Here is a 26,996-nt window from a genome sequence, read left to right as displayed (position 1 = left end):
GTTTTATTGAGGCAAAGACACAGAACTGAGCACACACAACAGAACAATGGAGAAACAGCACAGTGGGTCAGTGAATGAGACCTCAGCTAATTATCCCGCTTCTGTAACGAGCACCCATTAATGTGGACACATTAGATCCAACTTTATTATTTTGCTGTTAGAAAAAGAGACTTACAAACAATGCAGTAATGTACCGCTGAGAGCTGCGAAAAAGCGGAGACTTTGTATCAATTAAAAAAAATGCACAGACACACACACACACACACACACACACACACACACACACACACACAAGCTGTGCACCTCCTACAACCAGGCAGAGACAGTCACCACACTGGTTTACAGATATACAGTAAAGTGTGGCTTTTTAACGGTGCATCCCTTCTAGCAGTCTCTACAAGTGGGGCAATGGGAGGGCCTATGGGTCACACTCAGGTGTTTGTAGAGATATGGGTTATTCTACAAATACTCCAAACTCTAAAGGTATGTACGTCCATAATGGAGGCGGAACAACTGAGCTCTCTTGGGAATTGATAAATACGTATCTACTTTTGTTAACGGATATATGGACTGGTACTCCTGTGGGACAAGATGGTTGGGCAGCACGGGTTCATCACCCCCCCAGGGTCGCTAGTGATTTGGGGTTTGTCTTGGAGGTGAAGTGGTATCTGAAATATTTGATTTACAGTAAGAATAAATAAAATTGAAGAAGTGATTTAAAAAAAAATAAATGTGGAAGAATTTAAATTCCAACTCGCAAAATCGCAGGCAGAGAAGAAATCCAATTTTGCATTTCCTTATATTTCTTTATATTACAAATATAAAAAAATATCTTATGTATATTTTCCCAAATTTCAGAGAAAAACAGTAGCATCACTCTACAGTTAAATAAAGCTTGAAGACACAGATGTGTGAATGCGGATCAAAGAGTAAGAGAATTTCTTTTAACTAAATGAGTAGGAGAATAATTTTAAATTGTCCTTCTATTTCGAATAAACATTGATTAAAAGGTTCATAATTTGATAGGTTTTGTAACTGGAGCTTATGAACTGAATCAAACAAGAGTCTGGCACTAGGGGACGCTGACGTGGATTAAGTTTGATCCTGCTGCCATGGAGACTTTTTACACATACTTACATTCTTAAAAAATAAATGGTGTCAAGTTTAAATTATAATAAAGCGTTTGTCCAACCATGAAAAACTTTGTTTCCATTCCCTCGATGGGTCACTGCAACGGGCAACAATAACTGTGAACAATCTCTACAATACAATCTCTGAATGAATGATCAGAATCGGCTGTTTTCAATGTTACTAACGAAGGATGGGAATCCAAAACCAGCGCTGCGTCCGAATTGCCAAGAAGGTCGGATCGTAGGTCGCAGAGCAGGTCGTAGGCTGTCTGAAAACACAACTGGCGTGAGTAGCGACCTACTTCACCACCTAAATTCCAGCCTAAACACGCCCACATTGTAGGTCGGTTCAGGTGCATCCTACGGAGCAACCTATGGCCCACAATGCACCACGGACTTCTTCTTCATCCCCTAAAAACGTGTGGACATGCATGCCAAGTTTGCGCCACCAACAGTCTCCCATTCTTATGCAACACCAACATTATAGTCATTGCTGATGACTAAAGGTGTGTTCACACCAAACGCGATGTGTGCACACACCTTTACAGGTGCGTTAATGTGCTTAATAATTGAGAATGAATGGAGGGTGCGCTCAGAGTGGAGTGCAGTACAACAGCCAGGCCAGCAGTTGGGGCTTTCGTTGGAGCTGTCGACCTAATTGTGGTGTCTGTGCTCTGCCAGCAGAGGACGTGCTTCACCACCAATTTTCTAGGGTGTCTGAATGGTGCCGCCCTGTTTAGGTTGTAGGCGTAGGCTGTAGCGGTAGGTCGTAGCAGTAGGACGTAGGTTGCCACTTGGCAATTCAGACGCAGCACAGTTCTTGTTGAGAACCGGTTCCCAGTGTTTCAATTCCTTGGAATTGTTTGCCAATTTTGCAAACAATTCCCTTATCAATTCCAGTGGGCGGGAAGCTACGCAATGTTTGTGGTGACATCATTCACCAGTGCAGCCAGCAAGAAACATGACACCCGAGCGGCATGAACGCTCAAAAGTTTGGTTACATTTCACGAGAAAGGATGAGAACAAGGCAACTTGCAATACTTGCAAAGTGGATTTCGTCAAAGGGAGGAAATACTACCAATATGCAGAAACACATGCGCACATGCGCACACGTGCACACACACACACACACACACACAGCTCATGAAAAAGTGGCAAGTGTCTCTGAGTTTGAGGTGTGTGCCTTCCTACGAGCACCATTTGTGACATCACAACCAAACTGGATCCTACTGTGGTAGAACTATACAAAACATCAAGCATCAAAAGCAGCAGACTAAAGCGTATTTGCATATGTTATGCATATCTAATAATTACATCATATTCATAATTTATTTATTATTGAAAACTATCAGACACAGATTGACATTCAGTTCATATTTCCAAAGCCTATCTGGAGGGAATTTTCTTTGGTTACAGAAGGTTTGCATTTAATTGACATTTAAAGTGGCACAGATGATGAAGCAGGCTATTTTTGTGACCTAGGAAAAGCAAAACATTTCCCGCTTGGCTTTCTCATTACTGTACAGATTTCACGGTAATATTTTCCTTTTCTTTAAAGGAACTGTTCCAATTCAATATATTTAGTTTGCTGTCGCCTCACAGCAAGAAGGTTCTGGGTTCCAGTCCTGCCTCGGGCACAGGATCTTTCTGTGTGGAGTCTCCATGTTCTCCCTGTTCCTGTGTGGGTTCTCTCTGGTACTCCAGCTTCCTCCCACAGTCCAAAGACATCAAGAGGGGACGAGGCTGATTGATTCTCTAAATTGTAGGGCTGTAATCTCCCAGTCGACTGGTCGATTTATTAGTCGATACATTCTGGCTCGACAAAAATTCTGATTGGTCAATTTTTTTCCACGTTAATTTCATCAGGAGAAAAGTACCAAGTGCTAATGGGGGTGTTTTCAAAGCACCCCCATTAGCACCCCACAGATAACAATCTATCTTTGAACACCCCCCTTGTTTTTGCTATTTTGGACTAGCCCAACCCCCTAGAGACAGGCAGACTGAAGAGTACTAGAAGGCCAACGGCTGGTGGTTTGATGAATGTATATTTAATTTTGACGGTTTCATTTAAAAAGTCCTCGTCCATCATGTCAAAGAATCTGCAGCGTGGCAGCATTTCATGAAAATAGATAATGGAAAAAAACGCAACTACAAAGTTTGCAAACAACAGTTTGTATATCACAGCTCCACTACAAACACGACGGCGTATCACCTAGAAACGGTAAGCTAACTTGTCCACCTTAGGTTGCCCCGTCAGTTTTGAGTATATGAACATATCAGAATTGATATTTCAAGGTTTTAGTCTAATAATTGTTTTGTTTTAATTGTAAAAATTCTTACTGTGGACTTGCCTTTTGTGTTTAAGAGTAAAGTTTTAAGTCAAAATCTATTTGTGTCTCAGCTGCGATGCTGAGCTCCTCCGTTCAGTCTCGCTCTGTGCGCAGGACAAATGACAGTGTCTGTCAGTTATTATAATGTGACAAAAACAATTGTCTAAATATTCCTCAACAGGTTTTGTGCTGATAGTTGACACAGTATATTTTTCATATATAAAATTAGTCGATTTTTAGTCGAAATTTGAGGGCTTCAGTCGACCAAGAATTTCTTTGGTTGATTACAGCCCTACTAAATTGACTGTAGGTTTGGCTGTGAGTGTGAATGGTTGTGTGTCTCTATGTGTTGGCCCTGTGATGGACTGGTGACCTGTCCAGGGTGAACCCCGCCTCTCACCTGAAGGCTGCTGGGATAGGCTCCAGCCCCTCATGACCCTTTACAGGATAAGTGGTAGAAAATGGATGGATGGATGGATGGTCTCACCTAGGAATAATAATGATCCACCTGTAAATCCAACAATCCTTTCACCTCACTCAGCTTTTGTTTATCTCCCTCATTGAAGAATCAGAGTACAGCCAAGTCACAACGTTGGAGAGGACAGGAGTGACACTCATTTTACTTTGGTCCTGCTCTCCTTTCTTTCTTTCCAGAGCACAAGCTCACAGTAACAACCAAAAAATCTTAACAAAACCAAAAATAGATTTCTTTTTAGTCTCAGTGAAGCAGCAGTGAATAAACCCCTTTACCTTGGTCCAAAAATGACTTTACATAATTGATTGAATACCTTTTTTTTTTTTTAGTTAACCAATCATTCAGCTATCACTTCAGCTCTAATCAAAGCACGGACCTTCTCTATGAGTCCTGAGCCCCTACCAACAGCCGTGCTGCTGAAAGTGACAGCGAGGCTGCACAGTTAGCCACTGTTTATAACCCAAACACCAATTTTGTGTACACTTGCCACTTGCCAAATATGCATAGTCAAGTAAAAACACAAACACACACACAAAACAAAATCCAGACAATTACAGGTCAGAACAAAGCTCTGTCCTTGTCCTTTGTTGTCAAAGACATACACAACGCACCTTTACGGAGGGGGAAACAAATTTAAAAAAACAGGAAGCAGACATGTGAATAATACAATTCTGAAGCCTCAGCCAGAGCAACACTGCAGTTACAAAAACTCATCAGTCAAACACAGACGGCCCTTGCAGCCCAGTCACAGCTGCGGCTTGCAAGCAGTGGCTGGCAATCTTCGACATTCACCGACTTAACTAACTGAATACTTTTGATAATTCAATGTTATTCTGTTTAGTATCTGCACGTAAACACAGCCGAGGAACTTTCCTGTTCACGACATAAATGACCAGTCCCATGAAATATGCATGTGATAAAGATGAGGGGGACGTAGAAAAATGATGACACTGGCTGTACACCATTTCAAACACACACACATCAACACAAACACACTTGCAAAGCCTACCGCCCACACTCTCGCCAAAGCAAACACGCACATAAAAGAGACAAAATACAAAAAAGCACAAGCACTGGCTCACATTAACCTGACACACAAAAAGCAAGGGACACGCACTCTTCCACTAAACTGCGGATGTGTAACATTCCTCTACCAGAAAAAAGAGGGAAAACAAATAGAGAGAGAAGACTGGAGGAGTGATGGAAGAGCAGCACACGATTCTCCCTATCTCCATATCCTTTTTTCTTTCTTCTCTTTAGCAGAATAACCCCCATTAAATCTGAGTTTAATTAGACTGTTTTCATGCAGCAGGAGAGAAAGCCTTTTTATAACAGAGGTGGAGACTTCTGCTTTTTCAGTTCTTATCTTCACTCTGTATTATTCTGCTTGCTTGCAGAGGTTATGATGTGCTACCAGTCTTACACACTTGAAGCGTAGGAAGCAAATTGGATTGCCAAAATATGTTAAGAAGAAGAGTTGTATAATTTTGCTGATACAGTTTGTATAGTTTTCTTGATACATCTGTCAAAAGCTAAAAAGGCATGGTAATAATCAATGACCTGCTGATTAGTAGTTCTACACCCCCCCCCCCCCCCCATTGTTGGCGAGACCAACAAGCACTAAAGACTCAGCAGCATTTGATAAATATTTCAATGAGAATATCATTTCTCTGCCACAGGCAGTTGCTGACTAAAGTGCTAATGATGTACATGAAATAAAAGCTAATGACGGCTCGTGATTGTTGTTAAAAGGGGTGCAGTTCTCAGCAGGTAATAAAAGATCTCTACTTAACAAATGCAGACAGACAAATACTGAAATGATACATCAGCAAGAGAACATAGTAACTTGACGACTACTGAGTCTGACTGTAAATGTTCACCATCTACAGACTTGAGATTTACTGACACTGATGAACCAAAGACATTCAGTGTTATCGTTCGTACTTTAAATGATTTCAACATCCTCACCGTGGACACAGAGGCTTGGATGAAGCAGGGGTTCATTCAGGTGGGATGACACCTCTGCTTCGGCAGTGCAGTAGACAGCAGCACTGTTGTTACATGCACACCAAATCAGTTCGTGGACACACCATGTTGTAGTATGGATCCAGCACCACCATGCAACTGTGGGCAAATGCTGATCAACATGAATCAAGGTTGTTGCTGCAACGCCTGTTTCTTGCCTTTTCAGAAACACAATTCCGAGTGATCATGTCACGTCACAGCCATTTGAAGGGATCAGCGATCTGATTCATCATGTGGGTTGTCAGCACTGTACGTCGCTTCATGCTGCTCATTTTGAGCAGCAGCAGCAGCCAAACTGAAACTCCAACACTGCTGTTGACCAAACACACAACTACCACTACACAACGGTGATTACAAACTCCGGTCACTCAGCAACACACCCATTGATGGCAATGGCCCAGTCCAGCAAAACTAGCCACTGCTTAAAGGCAGGTAGGTTAAACTGGGAGTTGTGGAGGAATTTTGCAGATGAAGGAATTTGTCAGATACAAGAAACAGGCTGGACTCCAGACGGCTTACACCGGAAGTGTTACTGGACGTCCGTGAGAGGTACAAGTACAAGGTTGGCTATGAGATGAGGTTGAGTCAGCTCCCCGGAACATCTGTGCCCGACCCCTGCAAACAGCCATACTCATAACGGCTGGCACTGCCCGGTAATACCGAATTAGACCATTCTGCACAAATGTGACCTTCACGTAGTCCAAACACAGCTATGCATATAGACAACGCTGGCGCCAGGATTGTCAGCTTTTACCATCTGAGTGTTCTGACTACATATTTACGAATATAAAAGGTATCCCAGGTTCAGGCCGATTCAGGCCAAGGCCCTGGGGTCAGACCAGCTGGTGACCTTAAAGATGAATTTGGAAGCTGAGGTACCAGACAGCTAAAACAGAGGACACCGGCTAAAATTCCTTCCCAAGAGTACACTGAAGGTAAACTAGATTCAACACAAATGAGATTTCTTTGCTTTCCTGCTTATCTTCAGGTTAGAGTCAGACGGACCATGCAGGTGCATAGAGATAAAGGCATAGACTTTTAGATTAATATCAGATTAATATACATTATTAATAGTAGGACTGTAATTTAAGTAACAAAACCAATGAGAATGTAATACAATTTTAAATTCAAGGTATATGTTGCAATGTTAATCTCATTCTGCATATAACTCAACATGTCTTTGGGAGAGAGAAAGAGGTTTGGAGCACAGTGCAATATTGATGTGCAGTAGACAAGTCAGATCGCTCCAGCTGATAGGGTTACCCTGCAGAGTGGCCCGGCAAATTAAAAGGAGAAGAAGAAATGGAAACAACAGGGACTGGGTGTACTCATTGCAGTGTTCCACACCAATCAAATTAGCAAGATGTTTGACACGCTTAATAAATCTGGGAGTATCTCAGAGTCATGAGCCATCATGGCCCCAGCTAGCTAAAACTGGAGATGCATGATTCGTCTCTGGAAGGTCTTCCATAAACACCAAACAGCGATCAATGACAAAAAACAAAACAAACAAAAAACAACTCTTTTGAAAAATCTGAAAATCTTGCTCTTCTTTAGCATGTTCAAGGAGAAGACTCCAAATCTGTTGCCTTCAGGTGGACAAAGAAAGTCTTAGTATTCAGCTCCAGTCTGAGCCGTATTTTAACTAGAGTCTTATCTCCTCCAGCACATTTGGTAGATTCTTGTCAGACTGAGGAGTGGTGTGTAGGCTGATAATTTGCTGGTGAGAATGACGGATAGAGGGATGAGGGGAAGGGGAATGAAGAGAGAAAGAGAGAGACAGAGAGAGACAGGGAGAGCAGTTGAGCTTCCAAACCAAATGAAATTCTCCACAGTTCCAGTGAAAACACAGCAGGGAGGGGCTGGAAGTGGCAGCTTACGCCTAGTTCACACTACATGATTTCAGCCCTGATTTTTAACTTCCTGATGGGGATTTTTGGAGCTCACAGACAAAAGCCCCAGATCAGAGGCAAATCAGTGCTTGCAAATCAGTGCTGGATCAATATGTGGGAACTACTCAAAGAGGTGAGCTGACTGGGTTGCCCCTACATCATTGACACATTCCACATATTAACCATTATTCTAACATCTGAATGCAATCAGCTATTACTTGACCACATGAACGTACAGGTGGGAATGCAATGCATCTTAGATCCACGGACAACAACTATGCAGGCAGAAATAGGGCTGAGTGCAAGTGTGCGTCTCTTGTGGATATCACCAAAATTGTAAGCCAGGTAAACAAAATAATAGGGATGCACTGATTGCCCTGCCAGGGGCCACAATCAGTCAGTGTCCAGTGTGTCCGGCCTGACCGGTGACCAGCTGGTCAGTGTCACCTCTTTCTGATTCCTAACTGGTCACTTGTCATGGCTCGCCGCTTTGCTGGGGATAGTAGTGAGTGTCTTTTTGATGGAAGCTACAACAAAAAATTTCCTGAATAACTGGAACGGGAACACGCAGCTAAGTAGGCAGAGCTCGGAGCCCAGAATGAGCCTGCAGCCTCTCCTGTCCTTCACTGGCTGCTGCGTTCAACTGATTTGATCAGTGAGTCAAAGGTGTTCAGACACAGCTGATATACAGAAACACATTTCAGGAAGAATTTTATTTGTTCTTTTTTCCAATAGCAAAGCACTTTATTTATTTGGAGTTTTTAAAGTAAGCAAGATCCAGTAACCTCGTGCAATGGTGCAATTTGGGGGAAATTGTAAGAATAATACCTTCAGCAATTATGAAAACAAAATTTTCCACTGAAGAAAAGTTGATTTTTATGTTTTGTTTTATTCCATCAAGGTTAGTTCTTAGACAGCAATTGGAATCAGCAAAAATCTGTATTGGCGGGTCACGCGAACAAACGAATCCGAAATTGGAACTGATTGTGAAAAATGCAGTCGGTGTATCTCCACAAAATAATACCGTTAATTGCTTGGTTTGTTCTTTTCAAGTGAAATTCCTATAAATAATCCCACCATCGGAGACTGTAGCTGTAATGCTTGTGCTTTAGTACAGTGCTCTCGATTTGATGGATTTTTGTTGCGATGGACACAGCTTTAGCGTGTGTGTGCGCATGTGTCTCTGTCTTAGCTGATACTGCATGGTGTTCCGTCTGTCTGGGTCTAAATCATCTCAACAACTGCTCATCTGACTGATGTCAAACTTGACTTGTGCAGTTTGAGGTTTAGCATTCAGAGTCTGAGATGAATGAATGACTGAGATGACGGACGGGATTCTCGGCAGCTTCTGAGATGACGGACTCAAAACGGCCCTGATCGTGAACACACACCTGTGAGGGCTACTCTTCTGCAGCATGGAGATAAAACAGGCAGCGCGTAGGTCTGTTAAAAGAGTAGAAACAGGTTGGATATGGCAAGCGGCCAGGCTGCCTTGAATGGGCTGTTTTATCTGTCAGGAGAAGCACTGGCCTCCCAAACTGCTGACTGGCCTGTCATGAGCTCTGGTTTCTTTATACAGCGAGGTAGCTAGAGGAAGAACAGTTCAGGTAACCAACGCCACATCCTCCTCCATCTGTGTTATGAGAAGTCATGTAAAATACCTGCAACTATTTTCATCAACCATTTAATTGTTGAGAACATTAGGGTGCCAAATAGGATTTGGTATTTTTGCTAGTTTTGTTTAATTAAACAGATGTTTATACAGCGTTGTTACTGCATATCTGGTATTCAGGCTGTAGATTTAATCAACATTAACACTGACTCTGCTATATTCAAGTTCAAGAAATCTAAATAGCTGCCAGGCCCCTGGATCCAATTAGCTACATATAATTCAAACTTCGTTAAATACTTCTGTTATATTTTAATTATCTATTACCGACTCTTTATTCATGGTGATTTCTTCCTTACTTGTACTGCCACACAACACACAAGCATGACACGGTTTTCATCAGGAAAACAGGAAACATATATAAGAAGGACACACAATATTTCACAGTTGTCATGTTAGCATGCAAAGTGCTTCAGTTAAACTGAGCACACACTCAGAGGGCACTCACAAAGACACGCACGACATGCATGCAAGCTGCAGATCAGGCGCACAATGAGCTGGCATGCGAGGGATTCATGTTCACATATTAGAATCATCACACGACACCAGAGACACCTCGCACTTAGCGCCTGAGCTGGCCAAATGGCTGGTGTGCACTGCCTCAAATGTACCCTTCTGTCACATGACTCTCATAAGACATGTGGCATGCACAAACACACTGACACTTTCTGCATGTGTATGAGAATAATTCCAGTGAAATACCATGGCTAATTCAAGCTCGTCTTAGCCACCAAATGTCTTGGAGAGACAGAGAAAAACAAGAGAGAGGAGAAATGAAATCCTCAATTGTGAGACCGGAGGACTCAAACTAAAGGGTTTGGTGTCTGCAAGTGCGACCGAGGCGAAGATTTCAGTCTCGGAGGATGAGAGGCTACTGTCATATGGGGAGAAAACTGCCTTTTCATCAAATTTTACTCAAAAATCACACAAGCATATTGGTACCGAGGTGATTCTAAACATAGAAACATAATGAAATATTTCCAAAGACCCAATGAGTTATTTGAACATGTATTTATTCTTGCTAGCCATATGCCCATTTATCGCTGTGACCAAAGCTCTCAAATGCCTGCGGCTTCTCTCTGAGCGCAACACCTTTGGCTGACAGCCTGAAGGCAAAGAGGGGTCATATTCAATGTCTTTCCTCACATCCTGACGTCATCGACTCATGACAAAGCAATGCCTCGAAAGAAAGAGAGGCCCCGCTTTTAACTTCGAGAAGATCACTTAAAACGGGATTATGCAAACAGCGTGAGTGGAGGGCGGCGGCGCTCACGGGGCAGGCGAACTGGGGAGAGAATAAACACATACGTGTGTATTTTGCATGTTTTCACTAGGCTGAAAGAGGACATCATTATGTAAACAAAATCTTAAAATTCACCAGTGCATGAAAAAAAATTGTGATTTTGTTTGCCATGTGTCGCCTTAGAAACTGGGGGCTGTTTCCGCTGCCCTCAAGTGGACAAAGACACACAAAAAAAGAGAAATTAAAGCAGATTTAGGATATTAATATTGTTTCCTTGTTTTCCTCAGCGCTTGTTTGCAAGCAGGGCGGGAAAAAGAACCTCCTGCACTTTAGATGGTTTTGAAAGGGTGGAAAATAATGCAGTTCTTTTGTGTCCCATGAGACTGGGAGATGGTGAGGCTAATAATGGTGTGCCAAGCAGTTTCTAAAAGGATTCTGCAGGATGTGTGTGTTTGTGTGTGGAGGCTGTGTAGGCGGACTGGGGGTGGGGGAGGGGGTGTGGGGGACTGGGGGGCTTTCACACTACCTGGCCATTATATAAAGCTCCCACACTCGGCTAGAGGGCTGTGTAGTGAGTGCCAGCTCCATCCCCATCCTCTTCTCCTCTGTCCTCCCATCCCCCACCTCTTAGCCTTCCAGCTTCTCTGACTCTAAAATACCTCTGCCTGTTGTTTTCCCTCAGTCCTGCCTCTGGAGGAGCAAAATCACAGTGCAAATTCTACACCCCCCCCCCCCCCAAAAAAAAAGATTTGGGACTTTAATATGTATCGGGGCCATTCTTCCCCAAGAATGATCAGTTCATAGAACCCAGCTGAACTGGGCTCAGGGGGATTTCTCTTTTCATTATTGTCATGATAATCAGAGTGCCACCACACCAGGGGCTCGAGAGGTCTCATCCCACTCTGCCACAGACAGGTTAAAGGGCCTCCACAGAAGGGCAATGAAAATTAGCAGCAGCTAGAAATGTTGGGATACATTTATTCTTAAATTGCTGGGCAATTTCCTATGAATCTGCATCTGTCCCTGCCAAATAAACACGAGATGCAAAATGACATGAAACTCATCCTTTTTGGTACATCAAGGGTTTGCAGACTGTTGCCAGAAAATTGCTGCTGATAACCACACTGCACATTATAGCTGCCATGTATATGGATAAGGAGCTGTGACGGCAACGCGGTGGGAAGCAGGAAAACACCTGTTAGATAATCACCAACTTCACTCATCTGCTGAAGAAAGAGGGAAGAAACAGAAGCCAAATGGCGGCAAGAACAAAGACTTAAGGTGCCAAAATTCTGCTGGACTGGTCTGGCAAGAAGAAGAAAAGGGAAGGAGGATGCCAGTGAATTCCATGTGCCCTTTTAATCCTGTAGTCTTGGCAGAGATTGGCAGGAACCAAGATGCAGGGAAGGTGTAGAGCCAATACCGAGCCTGCAGGGTGTGAACCAAACAAGCAGCTGGTAGAGAGACCTTTTTATCATGTGAGTGACTGCTCTGATGCCGGGCTACATCTTAGAGCAGCCTGCAGTTACATAACTGAGGTCCAGTCATTCAGAGGGAGAGGAGAACAGAGTGGATCAGCACACCAGGCGGCTCTGTGAAGAATGAGGTCTTCAAATGCAATTCCTACTCTAGAAGAGTACTTTGTACCTCAGAGGGCCAACAGTCGACCAGACGCTTCGTTAGGTCTGGTTCTGTTCCAGACGTACCCCTGATGGGTAATGCCAGGGTTTAAGACTTGCTTGAAAACACATTTGCCCAAAAAAAAATAAAAAAAAATAAAATAAAAATCGTATTTATTGGTTCATGTCTTATTCTGGAATTACTGCTTTGTGAATTAACATTAGCTGGACTTTCAACATTTAAATGCCCTACACTGGACTTTCAACATTTAAATGCCCTACAAATTATACTGTCACCTATCCATGCAAATGAGGAGGGACGGATGGAGGAGCCACTGCTATATTCTGGAAAGAGATCTGGACCTTAGAGCTTTTTGTGCTTTTCAGTATAATGATCCTGCAGCCACGAGGGCTCTCCCTGCTCTGACCGGTCTCTCTGAGCTGCTTCCAGGCATTCACGTTTAATGCAACAGTCCACTTTCAGTTTGCATTTTCATGGCAAATCTTGACAACTTCTTTATACATATTGCTTAAAAAAAAAAAAATCAGAATACGTCGCCGACGCTGAGTAAACGTATATAATTACAGCACTTAATGATATTTCTCCACTAACAAATAGAGCACCAATCAAAGAGAGGAGCAAACGGACAAATAGCTACATCAGGACAGCTTTGCTGTGAATCTGGCTGCTATGACACAGTTACAGTTTAAGAGCGAGCACAGACAGTAGGAGAGAAGACAATTTATTTCCTCATTGGTGTTTTTTGGTTTCTATCACCATCCGCTTTTTTTCCTCAGTGTTGCTTTGCTGTCGCACTGTTTTGGCTTCCTTCGAGACAAACTTTGTAGTGTCTCATCTCATTGTCAACCAAAAAGCACACAAACTTCCTGGTACATAAACAAAGTGGCTGGCCACAGCCATATTACTCCTCCTGCTCATCTCTGCGTGTTTATCTCGCATATTCTATTCTGCCCTCGTTCACTAAACAGCCAAACTATCCCTGAACGTGCCACAAACATTTTACCTGCCCAGCAGAGCCAGCAAGTACAAAACAGAGGATGTGAGGTTACGAGCAGTCACGTAAAACCTTGAATTTTAAAATATTAAATTCTACTGCAAAATCTTGACCCATCCCAAATGAATCGTTGGACAAGGGAAGTTATGGCCAGTGTCACATGAAAAGTCACTCGGCCATTGAGTTACTCAGGTTGTTGCAAAAACAACTTGAATCTATAAAAGCTTTTAAGCTCGTATGTTTTTTTAAGAAATAAACTTTTGACAATAGTATTTACAAGAGTATTAAAGATCATTATCAGTATTGACAAAATCCTGGAGATACACACTGAACCCAGTTTTCATTAATGGATGATGAGAGCAGTGAAGTTAAGATTTTAAAGGCTACTGAGCCAATAGACCAGAAAACTCAGTGTCACCACAGTCTTTGAACTGGAGATGCACTGACGCGCTGCCAGGGACCAGAATCAGCAGGTGTCAGCGTGTCGGGCCTGACCAGTAACCAAACGGTCAGTGTTACGTCTTTCTGATTCCTGACCAGTCACTTGCCACGGCACGCCACTTCACCAGGAATAGCGGTAAATCTATTTCGGATAAACGGCACACCAATCTGCCCATAGCAGATCACAGCCAGACAGCAAATCTTCACATGAATGTCACAACATATCCGGTCAGTGTTTAATAGTATGCACCATCTGCAGGCTCCTGATTGCATAAAAAAGACATGCAAGGACACGTTATCAGCATGTACCCTATGTGCTCATGATAGAAATATAAGAATCAAGACGGAACCAGGACCCAGTGCATCCATGCTAGGTGAAAATTTGGGAGAAAGCTTGCAGTTTGTAAAACACGAAATGTAATGAATGAATGTGTAATGACCTTGTTCTCCGCCTGCAGCGGCTGGTGCTCAAGTGTGTTACTGAGGCTGGTCTGGTGCCACCGTGGTTCTTTGCTATTTTGTAACTCCAGAAAACGTTTGCACCACAGACCAAGAGGAGGCTGGTCTTTGGTCAGTGGCCTTGTGTGTGCAGTGCTTTTAAATGGTGGATCAATCAGACGAGCAGATGAGCAGCATTGCAAGGTGATTCAAAGATCAGCCGCCACCTCCTCCTAGGCCTGCTACACCTCCATCCAGGCCTTCTACACATCCTCCTAGGCCTGCTACACCTTCTCCTAGGCCTGCTACACCTCCGTCCAGGCCTTCTACATCTCCTCCTAGGTCTGCTACACCTACTCCTAGGCCTGCTACACCTCCTCCTAGGCCTGCTACACCTCCATCCAGGCCTGCTACACCTCCTCCTAGGCCTGCTACACCTCCATCCAGGCCTTCTACACCTCCTCCTAGGTCTGCTACACCTCCATCTAGGCCTTCTACACCTCATCCTAGGCCTGCTACACCTCCATCCAGGCCTTCTACACCTCCTCCTAGACCTGCTACACCTCCTCCTAGGTCTGCTACACCTCCTTTCAGGCCTACCTCACCTCCAATGGCTTTGGTGGATTCCTGCTGCCTCCAACTCCTGGTGCACCCTGGGATTTAACGGGATGACACAAGGCTCTCTGATTGGTTTGACTGGTGTCACGTCCGGAACACACCCATGAACAGTCAGGTGTCTAAAGCCTGCCTACCGCACCCTAGTCATGCACGCACCCTCTATAAACCAAAATGAAGGTGAACATGCCCTGAACGCATGGCCCTTTGTCTTCTCTTCCAAAAACCACAATCGAGCTCTAGACTGCTACTTACTCATGCGTCCATCTCAAATGTGACATGTTTCCACGGCAACGGAACAGACACACCACAGGAGTCAATGAAAGCTCCATCTCACCAAATCCTTACAAAAAGTAGTTGATTACGGGGCAATGACAGAGCCAAAGCAGTGGTTGGGCTGAGCTGAACACAGACAACATCTATACATCATGCAGCCTGAGGTGACACAGCACAACGTTAGCTTCATCTGCAGCCTCCCTGATGAACTCCTCAAACACATGCACCTCTGACATCTGTGTAACAGATATGGACTGCAACATTTTGAACTTTGTGATGGATCGCACTTCAATCCACCAACCTGATTATTACAAGTTAACAGGTCTTTAGTGCTGGAGATGATGATGATGATGATGATGATGTGCTTAACCACATGCCAGCACCTAGACATGGATGTTATTACTGAACATCAGCTGCTCCTGTGATGACAATGGGAATAAGATACAAAGGTAGGTGCTGAAAGGATGTAGGGGAACAGAGAAGAGGGCCTGTATCATCGGGGATTAACCTAGCCACAGGCTCTACAAATAGACTGTCTCCACCTATAAGCCGCCAGTGCACAGACAGTTATTTGTATTGCCAGGTTGCTGCTGCATCAGCGCCAGAGAAGAGAGAAGACAGTTCAAAGAAGCTGTGGCGGATCAGGACTCCTGTGAAACAAAATGAAATGCATTTGAAGGCCTGGCAACATCAGAGCTTTACACAAGCACTGATTTAGCTGGTTGCATTCATTTAGCACATTTTAAATGACATAAAGACAAAATAGACGGTCAAAGCAGTAAGAAAATCCACGAACCCACTGGGTCTCATGCAGGTACACTTTCGTATTCTCATCTTAAATTCCTCATCATTTTTATGTGTGGTGTTGCTGTACCACAGCAGACTCACCAGAATCGCTTGGAGACGCTGGTAAATAAGCTACAACACGATGAATCCAACCTGTCCTCAATGAACGCGCGTCAGATGATGGCAAATTAGCATCAGAAGGTCAGGCCAATGAAGGGACGGAAGTCCCAGTTCTATTCTGAGGAGGAACTGATAAGCAGAATCGGAGGACTGTGATCAGAATCGATCAGTTCGAAATGATGCCCAACGGTAGCCGTCATTTAACAATGATGGAGTGAAGAAGACTGGGCTTTTTTTCCAAGAAGTTCCAAGTTGGTCTGCTAACAGCTAACCGCCACACGCTGTTCTCTGAGATTAAGGTCCTGCTTTCAGAAATCATTTAGATCAATGAAAACATGTGTTAATTAAAGTTGTGGAATTAACGGCTCTGAGAAAGGATACAGGGATGAGAATCGAAGAATCATTTGAGATTTGTATCAATAACCCTGAGACTCAACATCCTCCACTCTCATCAGTTGCTTTTATCAATGCTGACTCGTCTTTCAGACAGTTGCTCCCTCTAGGGTGATGATGTCATGTGTCTATGCCGTGGAGAGGAAAAGATAAGAGGTAATGTAATTTATTTGAATACGAACGTTATCCTGCTGACTATTCATAGAAAAAGCTATTCATGAAGAACCTTGCAGACTGACAGGTAAGGGAAGTACTTGACATTGCAGCGAGACACTTTACAGGCCCAAAGACAGTAATACTACCAGGGTTACGAGTTATTAGAAGGATGGGGATTTGGAGAAGTCAGTCAATGGCTGCAGACCAAGGGGAGGAAATGAATTCAAGTAAATAACACAAACATCAGGGACAGGAATTAAAATACTAGCATCTACAACAGTTATGATTATGATTAATATTTTAGTCTTGTCATATCCTCAAGTTCTTTTTTTTGTCATTAAGGGACAGAGGAGAAGATAATTAATAGCACTGTAACATTACAAGACAAATAGTTCGACTTTTATGAGCAGCATTCCCTTGCTGTTTATTTCAGTGAGGCGAGCAACGATTCACAATGAGGCTACGCAGTTCCTGCCAGCTGAGTTAACTTTACCACGACAGTTTAGACATCAGCTTTTGTCTGGAAAAATTCTCAACTCTCTCTCTCAAATTTTTTTTTTTAAACTATCTAATTGTTTTAGACGTAGAGAAAGATTCCCTGGTAAATGTTACTTGTGGTTTGTGAAAATTAAGGGTTTGACATCAATTTTATAAGATCAAGGTTTAAAACAAGTGGCAACTATCAACACTTGAGGAGACCATGGCTGAGCAAATAAGACTTGGTTTCACCACCCGTGCCGGTGTTGATGTGAAAGCCTTTGCAGCTAGCATTTCCCCAGAGTGGAGTTCTCTCTGTATCTTCAGCCTCGAAGAGACACTTTCATGTAGACTTTAATAACCACCAATGGCCTGTCCAAGCTACACAACTATCAGAGTTGCTCATGTTCAAACTTTCAGATCAATATTTTATACAGAACAACTTCTTATACACACTGCTTTATGTACATGAAACTGTTCACCTGGATCGTGTGTTGAATGAACAAGAAAAAAGAAATTCTAATATGAATATAGGGCTGCACGGTGGTGCAGTGGTCAGCACTGTGGCCTCACAGCAAGAAGGTTCTGGGTTCCAGTCCCGGCTCCATCACAGGATCTTTCTGTGTGAGTCTCCATGTTCTCCCTGTTCCTGTGTGGGTTCTCTCTGGTACTCCAGCTTCCTCCCACAGTCCAGGGTATGTGTGTATGTATATATCACATTATATCATAAATATCCTGGAAGTCTTCCACCCATGAAATCATTCATAATAAAAAAAATGTCCTAGTATTTGTGTATCTGCCCCAGACTTCAATCAGCCCATCCCCCACCACCATATAGAAGGGAACTATGTAGTTTTTGCAAAATCATGCTGACAAACCAAACTGAAAATTTTACTTCCTTAGCGCTCCACTTTCTATACGTAGTACTTGGACATTTTCTTGACAGCTCTTTTGTACTTTTACATAAGAATTTTTACTTAGGAGTATTGGTTGCGGTATATATGACCCCCCCCCCCCCGCACACACACACACACACACACACACACACACACACACACACACACACACACACACCCCAAATTGACCCCCAAGATCCAGTATGGGTCAAGCTTTACTTTCAACCCGCATGCAAAGACTGTTCCAAACCAGCAGCTCACAGCTGATGGATCGACGCTTGAATTCCTCTCCAAGTCATTAAAATAGGAGAGCTAGCTGAAGAACACACAGGGTCCCAGCTCATCCTGCTCTTTCCAGTTTTCTTTAACAAGACGAGTTAAGTTTTGCCCAGGATGGAAGATTTATTTTAGGGAAACAGGCATTTCCATTTTTTTTCTCCAAGACATAGATCTTAGTTGTGTCAAGCACAAGTTGGAGACTTTTACACACACAAATGACATTGCAAGTCTGAAACATTGAACATTCTAATGTGTGATTCTGAACATTCTTCTGGTTTAAAAGTCAATCATTCTTTGAAAGGGTGGTTTTGCATTACTGTGCTTTTTAAAAAAAATTATAAATATACCCTTATGATGAAACGCACTTAAAATGAAAATGATGTTCACGGCAACTCTACGTCATTTATCGTCCAACAAAATCAGCCAACGTGACGGACCAGTGCCGGAGCCGTGAAATATCAAGCAGAGATAAAAACACTGATGGATCATCACACAGTGAACCTGCCACCACCTTCATCAGCCATTTTTTAAAAATCAATTCCAAACATGCCAGAATCCCACCTGGTCCATGGAAAGGAAATGATCTACCTTTCTTTTTTTTGTGGACATGAACTCCGACTCTCAGTTCCTGTCAAGACCAGCAATCTACAGGTGTTTCTCTATTATTACCATTATCAGTATTACATGTAGGAACCAACAGATTTAAATCCACATTGGTGCAAACCTGCAAATGAAATTCAACTCACTTTTAAAGACAAAAATTGATCAACCCTCCGAGGAAAAGACCAGCTCTCTGTAAACAGCTGCTTCGTCTCTGCACTCGCAGGGAAGTCCATCATAAACGAGCGCTGGTGGGTTGAAGCACATCCGGCGTATTTAGGCAGGAAAGCAACCAACCTGGTCATGTCTCGCCGAGCAGAGCTGACACAAAGGAGAGAGCATGGATCCAGCGAGCCGGGTAGGCAGGAAACACACAGGGGACGACGTGTCTAAAAATAGCCGAAGACTCGGATCGATAACTCTGCTTTACTCAGTTAATGTTTAAGTGGCTCTGTGTCGTAGTTACAGGCGCAGAAAAATGTAATATGTGGAGCTTGATGTGCATCAAGTATTGTTTCGAAAAGGGTGGAGATGTGAGGGGGGAGTCCACCACAGGGATGAGGCGATGTGGTTCCTCCGGCGCCAGTGTCATCAACAGGTAACCGTTAAATACGCGCCAGCCAGGTGCTAGCCTACCTGGACAGGCCGGGGGAGACAGCCTCGACCTGCGCTCGGACGCCACGTCTGCGATCAACTTTAAAATCATTCGGGTGTACCGGCAGAACGAGCTGCCCGTGAGCATGTTTTCAGACGGGAACTAACACCGGGGATGCCGCTGTCACCCTCGCACCGTCCGACGGTCTGACAGTCGGGGCGAGCAAGCCTTCTTCCTCCCGGAGAACCTTCCAACCGGCCGGACAGACACATCTAGCATGTCCTGAGGTCAGACACTTCTTTCGGGTTGAAATGTGACACAGAGGGAGCTTGTGGAGCGCCGAGCGACCAGCCAGGAGCTGCTGAACTGAGCAAAACGGTCCGTCCAGCCGAACCTGCGCTTCTCAATATCAACATAAACATGCTCGTATGAGCTTTGGCGCTCCCGGACTCCATAAAGTTCCTGTCGGGTTTGAGCCGTAACCACCACATCTGCCCCCATCTCAGCCCCCCGAGGCTCACATCGACACTACACGGGCTCCGTGGACACTTAAAGAATCGCCAACCGAGTAAATTTATCATGATTTCAGGCTGCGCCTTACCTTCAGTTCCGCACTCTCCGCCATCTTGTATTTCTTAGCGCAGGCGTGGTGTAGGGCTGTCCGATGACAGGGACGCGCAGAGCACAACGTGAACGCGCACAAAGCGACAGGGGTGCGTTCACGAACACAAAACGACGTCAGGTCAGTGAAAGCGGCTGAAAATGGATAGAATAGAATCGAACAGAATAGAATAGAATACAATGGAGCACCGCACTGGCATCTGTACATACTGGTTTCTTGCGTGCACATATCGTAGATATTTATATCTTAATGCTACTTTGTCTTAAGCCTGCTATTATTGCTCTTTTTTCACCCTGTTTAACTGTTAGACTTTTTGTTGTCTTTATTTGACATTTGCTTTGGTTCCTACGGGATATTTAACATCTGTTTTTTGTATTTCATGTCATCTATTTGTCATTCTTTTTTTTGATTTGACTGTGCTGCTGTAACCTGTAATTTCCCTCACAGAATCAAGAAGTGTATTACTCTACAATTCAAAATGAATAAACCTTAATTCTCCATTTATTACTTTGACAAATCTGCTGATCATGCATTTGTGTGTGTGTGTGCATTTACCTATCTATCTATCTATCTATCTATCTATCTATCTGTCTGTCTATCCATACATTCATGCATCTATCTATCTATCTGTCTGTCTATCTATCTATCTATCTATCTGTCTGTCTGTCTGTCTGTCTGTCTGTCTGTCTGTCTGTCTGTCTATCCATACATTCATGCATCTATCTGTCTATCTATCTATCTATCTATTTATCTGTCTATCTATCTATCTATCTGTCTATCTATCTGTCTATCTATCTGTCTATCTATCTATCTATCTATCCATACATTCATGCATCTATCTGTCTATCTGTCTATCTATCTATCTATCTATCTATCTATCTATCTATCTATCTATCTGTCTGTCTATCTATCTGTCTATCTATCTATCTATCTGTCTGTCTATCTATCTATCTATCTGTCTATCTATCTATCTATCTATCTATCTATCTATCTATCTGTCTGTCTGTCTATCTGTCTATCTATCTATCCATACATTCATGCATCTATCTATCTATCTGTCTGTCTATCTGTCTGTCTATCTATCCATCTATCTATCTATCTATCTATCTATCTGTCTGTCTGTCTATCTGTCTATCTATCTATCCATACATTCATGCATCTATCTATCTATCTATCTATCTATCTATCCATCTATCTAACTATCTATCTATCTATCTATCTATCTATCTATCTATCTATCTATCTATCTATCTATCTATCTATCTATCTATCAAGTGACTTATGATCACCTCTTGAGGTACAAAGTGGTACTACGGACTGTGGCTAACAGGTTAACATGCAAACTTAAAAATTGTCAGCACTTATTTCTACTAATTCTGTTGCTAATTTTTGCTCGTTTTCATACATTTTACATACAGAACCTTACAGAGACTAGACTTCATTAACTGCATCTTTGTCAAGACCCCAAACGTATAATTTAACAAGGGCAAATAAAGCAGAGCATTTAACTTTCTCTTGTGGTCTAAATACATTGTGTTAACCTGAAAAAAACATTGAAATATCTTAAACAACTCTGAACCACAGTTCTTATCAAAGTAACTTTCCCTAAAACCCATCGGGAAAGCGACTCAGAGAAGAGGGAACTCAATATTCAACAATGCTAACTTATTTGCAGTTTTAGGACTGTTTTTCATTCTTGAGAAGCCCCCAGGTCTTATTTTTCCACCCAGTCTCATGAATATTCTCCCTTGAATGCCTAGAGATTTTCTTCATTTGTGGCTTAAATTTCCACTCGGACTCAAAACTGAACTGAAAAGATTTCGGTAGTCAAAGGTGAAAGCACACCTTGAACCTCAGGTATGTCTTGAGGAAACTATCAAAAGAAACACCAGGATGACTTGAAAACAAATTAATTTACCCTTCCAGTCAAAGTTTGGCCACACCTCCTCATCGAATAGTTTTCTGTATGTTCATGCCTGTTTACATTGTAGATTCTCACTGAAGGCAGCAAAACTATGAATGAACACATATGGAGTGATGTAGTTAACAAAAAATTGTGAAATAACTCAAAACATGTTTTATATTTTAGATTCTTCAAAACACCCACCGGGCAGCACAGTGGTGCAGTGGTCAGCACCGTCCCCTCACAGCAAGAAGGTTCCAGGTTCCAGTCCTCGCTCCAGCACAGGATCTTTCTGGGGGACGAGGCTGATTGATACTCTAAATTGACACCTACGGTCAATACACAGCCACACGTACGGTCAATTTCGAGTATCAGTCAGCCTTGTCCACTCTTGATGTCTTTGGACTGTGGGAGGAAGCTGGAGTACCAGAGAGAACCCACACAGGAACATGGAGAACATGCAAACTCCACACAGAAAGATCCTGTGCTGGAGCCGGGACTGGAACCTGGAACCTTCTTGCTGTGAGGCCACAGTGCTGACCACTGCACCACCGTGCAGCCCATATATATATATACTATATATATATATATATATATATATATATATATATATATATATATATATATATATATATATATATATATATATATACTATATATGTATATATGTATATATGTATGTATATATATACTATATATGTATATATGTATATATGTATGTATATATATGTGTATATGTATATGTATATATATGTATATATGTATATATATGTATATATGTATATATGTATATATATGTGTATATATATGTGTATATATGTATATATATGTAGTATATATATATATGTATATATATGTATAGATATAGATATATCTATATATATGTATATATGTATAGATATAGATATATTTGTATAGATATAGATATATCTATATCTATACATATATATGTATAGATATAGATATATGTATATATATGTATATATATATATATATATGTATATATGTATATGTATATGTATATATGTAAAATGAAGCTAAAATGAAGCCCCAGCATCGACGTTCATAGAGGCACCAAAAATTGTGATCTTAAAATTCCAAATCTGTTGTAACATATTCACCAACATGACACTTATTAAGTACTGGTCATACCCTCTTTTGTGGCTTTCCTGCAGGATAGAGCCTCAAGTCTGAAGGAAGGAGAATTATCGCTGCAATTGGAGGAAACAATAGCTGTCTTCTTCTTTGTAAAGACAATGATAAGTGACTCAGAATTCATTTCCCACCGTCAAATACAATGAATTTACACATAAATTGGCCTGTAAACGAGTTGAATGTATCAAACAAGAAAAGGTAGTTTATTAAGACATTTAAAAAAATAATGTTTTTTTCTTTTTAAACAAAAGAGGTTAGGTTTAGTCCAGTGTTTTTAAGATAAATACTTTTTATGACTGGTGGAATTGAGAACAAGCCAACAGATTTAGTGGGAGGGTTTAAAGCTTATTTTTTATTGTTGTGCTTTGACTCAAGGCTGCAGGATTTCAAAGGTCTGGGTGTGGCCCTGAACTTAGAAGGTGATTCCAGCTCCAGCAGTTAATGCTGCTTATTTCCCTTTGACATTAAAACAGTTTTGTGGTGTTGGCAGATGTTGTACCTGAATAACATTTGGCTCTGATTACAAGAGGAAAGCTTTTATGTCGATTCAATATAAAGGCTTTCTTGTCATTATATTGATTCAATCGGGGATGTAAAGCCACTGAAAGCCACTGATTTCACTGTTTGAATTGTCTGACACGCACACACACAAAAAACTGAGGCAAAGAGAAAATAAAATGTGGGTCTGCACTGGTTCACCACTAGGTGACGCCCAAGCATTGCAAATGAGTCCAACCTCAGCATCTCTGCTGCTCAGTGTTTTGTCCTGTAGTGTGTATTATTTTCCATATCATCCTTTTTGATTTAATACTTCCACTCCGCACACAAGTCATTATCGCACAAAATACTTCAGGTTCAAAAACTATCATCAGAAAAAGCCAGTTCCCTTGAGGCCCACACAAAGGATCTCCTGTCAGAATAGTTGTGCTGCTTGTGTTTCATCCAGACTGATTCAGTAAGGTTTTATTATATCATTATGTATCGCTGCCATCTGCTTTATTGTTGACGGCCGTGATGGGACAGGTGTCCTCTAACCACATGTTTATACAAACAAATGATTAATAATTAAGCAAACATGTCAGACAATACGACCACCAGGTGGATTAAACATGGCTCTGCTTTTAAAACCTTCAATATGAGCGAGTGTGCTTTTGATACGAGCAGTGTAAATGTATAGAGTGTAGTCAGCGGTTAAGAACTTGTGTCATGCACAATATGAAAGCAGTTCGCTATGGGTGCAAAACACACACACACACACACACACACACACACACACACACACACACACACACACACACACACACACACACACACACTGTATAATGATCTCATGTAGTTTCACCTCATGTTATCTATCCAGTGTCCACCCCAAACCATCCCTGGATAAAACATGAGAATAAATGCATGAAAAAAAAAAGATCTTAATGATGCAAAAACAATCATGTAAAACATTGCAAAACCCGAAATACCCCCCTAAAAACTGCACGACCAGGGAAGTACAAATACATAATTAGTGTTTGTTGAAACTGTACAAACTAAAACAACGCACACGCTATGTCGCATCTATAGTCGGTGTCAAAAGCCATAAGAAATTACAAGCAAAGCTTAAATTATACATGAGAATTCAATAATTATGGTTTTACATTCTTTCATTTCGTCCATCCCACACGACACAATAATAGCATTTATTAATCAGGCTGTCAAAGTTCAAAGAAATACAATCAACATTCTGTTCACGCAAAGAAAAGAAGGTAAATTACGTGAGTAGAACACATCACATCAAATCTCTGTGTCGAGGATCAGGAAAACAAATTTAGTAACTTCGCCAATGAGGTTTTTTTTTTTTTTAAAGGTAAGGAATTATGTGACGAACCAAATAAAACCAACTGTATTTAAATTTTTCTTTCTGTCTACTCATATCATGAATTTAACAAAGTTACGTTTCTGTTGTCAAATGTAGTGGCGACAAACCTCAATCCCCTGAATGTGTCGCATGTTCTGCACCTCAGGTTTGATTAAACTGTACATTCTATGTTTGTGCCTGTTATGTTTGGATGTATTAAAAAAATGTAAATATAAATTCCTTGAAGGTTTCCTCCGGACAAGTTGGAAGAGGTACAAGTACTAATGTGAGGACAACGTCAGGACCAAGGAAACGTGATGAGCTCTGTGGTGTGGCTCTGCTCTGGGGGCCTCCCTGCTCTTCTCCATGAGCACACATGGAAAGCTAAAGGCAGGGGCAGCAGCAGCAGCAGCAGCAGCAGCAAAGACAGAACACAGTCAGCAGCTATGGCAGCAGAAATGACTGTGATTCAGTCAGATACAGCATGTGATGGAGGAGCTGGAGGTGCAGGTAGGCTCAACATGGCATGCAGAGGAAGCAAGAGAAGGTAAATAAGGCGTCTCGAATGCTCTTAGCCACTAGAGAGCGAGGGAGGGAAGCAGCTGAGCTAAACGCATGGAAGAAGACAACTGGGTCACCAGCTGAAGTGGGCTGTCTCAGAACAGCTGATGGTCAGCTGTTACAGTAGGAATGGAGCAGAGCCTGACTGTGGGATCTGATGGAACGAAAGCTATAGCTCCCTGGGTATGATCTGACTTGCCACGGACAAAAGTCCAGTTTCTTCATCGAATTTTAATAAAAATATGATGATACAAATACTGTTCATCCCAACACTTGTGTAGGAAGCTGGACCAGTATTGGCCTCCAAGATCTGATTCTAGACCAGTTAATTTTTCAGTCTGCTTTAAGTTTCTTCAGCAGATGAATGTGAAAACAGGCCTTTGGTGTAAAATGTTACGCGCAAACATCCAACAATAAGCAAAGCACATTGAAGAATCCTTCACATTTTCTACTTGAAATACAGTGAGTAATTTGCATCTTGAGATCATGATGGATGGATGAATGGATGGGTAGATGATGGATGGATGGATGGATGGATGGATGGATGGATGGGTAGATGGATGGATGGATGGATGGATGAATGGATGGGTGGGTAGATGATGGATGGATGGGTAGATGATGGTTGGATGATGGATAGTGGATGGATGGATGAATGAGTAGATGGATGGATGGGTGGATTGATGGATGGACAGGTGGGTGGGTGGATGGGTAGATGATGGATGATGGATTGATGGATAGAGGGATGGCTGGATGGATGGATGGATGGATGGGTGAAATGGTGGCTGGATGAGTGGATGGATGGAGGGGTGGATGGATGGACAGATGGGTGGGTGAGTGGATGGATTGATGATGGAGAAATGGGTGGGTGGATTGGTTCAATGGATGGGTGAATGGCTGAAGATGATGGATGGGTGGGTAGATGATGGATGGACGGATGGACGGATGGATGGATGGATTGATGGATAGAGGGATGGATGGATGAGTAGATGGATGGATGTGTGGACTGATGGATGGACAGATGGGTGGGTGGATTGGTTCGATGGATGGATGGATGGATGGGTGAATTGGTGGCTGGATGGGGGGGTGGATGGACAGATGGGTGGATGGCTGGCTGGCTGGGTGGATGGATGGAGGGGTGGATGGACAGATGGGTGGAAAGCTGGCTGGCTGGATGAATGGATAGATGGGTGGACAGACAGATGGGTGGATGGGTGGATGGATGGGTGGATGGATGGGTGGATGGACAGATGGGTGGGTGAGTGGATGGATTGATGATGGACAGATGGGTGGGTGGATTGGTTAAATGGATGGGTGGGTGGATGGGTGGATGGGTGGATGGGTGAGTGGATGAATGGACAGATGGGTGGATGGCTGGATGGGTGAGTGGATGAATGGACAGATGGGTGGATGGCAGATGGGTGGATGGACAGATGGCTGGATG

General features: G+C 42.5%; 1 protein-coding gene across 2 annotated transcripts in view; it reads right to left on the bottom strand.

The window, feature by feature from the left end:
* LOC147269003 (E3 SUMO-protein ligase PIAS1-like) overlaps nucleotides 1-20,130 on the bottom strand; it is a 48,567-nt gene extending 28,437 nt beyond the window's left edge. Inside the window, exon 1 of one of the 2 annotated variants that reach the window (XM_086226253.1) lies at nucleotides 20,073-20,130. In XM_086226253.1, coding sequence (XP_086082379.1) covers nucleotides 20,073-20,096 — 24 coding nt within the window. In that variant the 5' untranslated portion in view covers nucleotides 20,097-20,130. Of the gene's footprint in view, nucleotides 1-19,022; nucleotides 20,040-20,072 lie in introns of those variants that run through there. The other variant, XM_086226245.1, reaches the window with a different exon arrangement.
* Nucleotides 20,131-26,996: the final 6,866 nt, after the last annotated feature.

Source organism: Aulostomus chinensis, chromosome 2, assembly GCF_037954235.1.
Source record: "Aulostomus chinensis isolate RoL2024-O1b breed Wild chromosome 2, RoL_Achi_v1.0, whole genome shotgun sequence".
Classification (NCBI taxonomy): domain Eukaryota; kingdom Metazoa; phylum Chordata; class Actinopteri; order Syngnathiformes; family Aulostomidae; genus Aulostomus; species Aulostomus chinensis.
The sequence above is the reverse complement of the archived record's forward strand: the minus strand, read 5'-3'. Positions and strand labels throughout refer to the sequence as shown.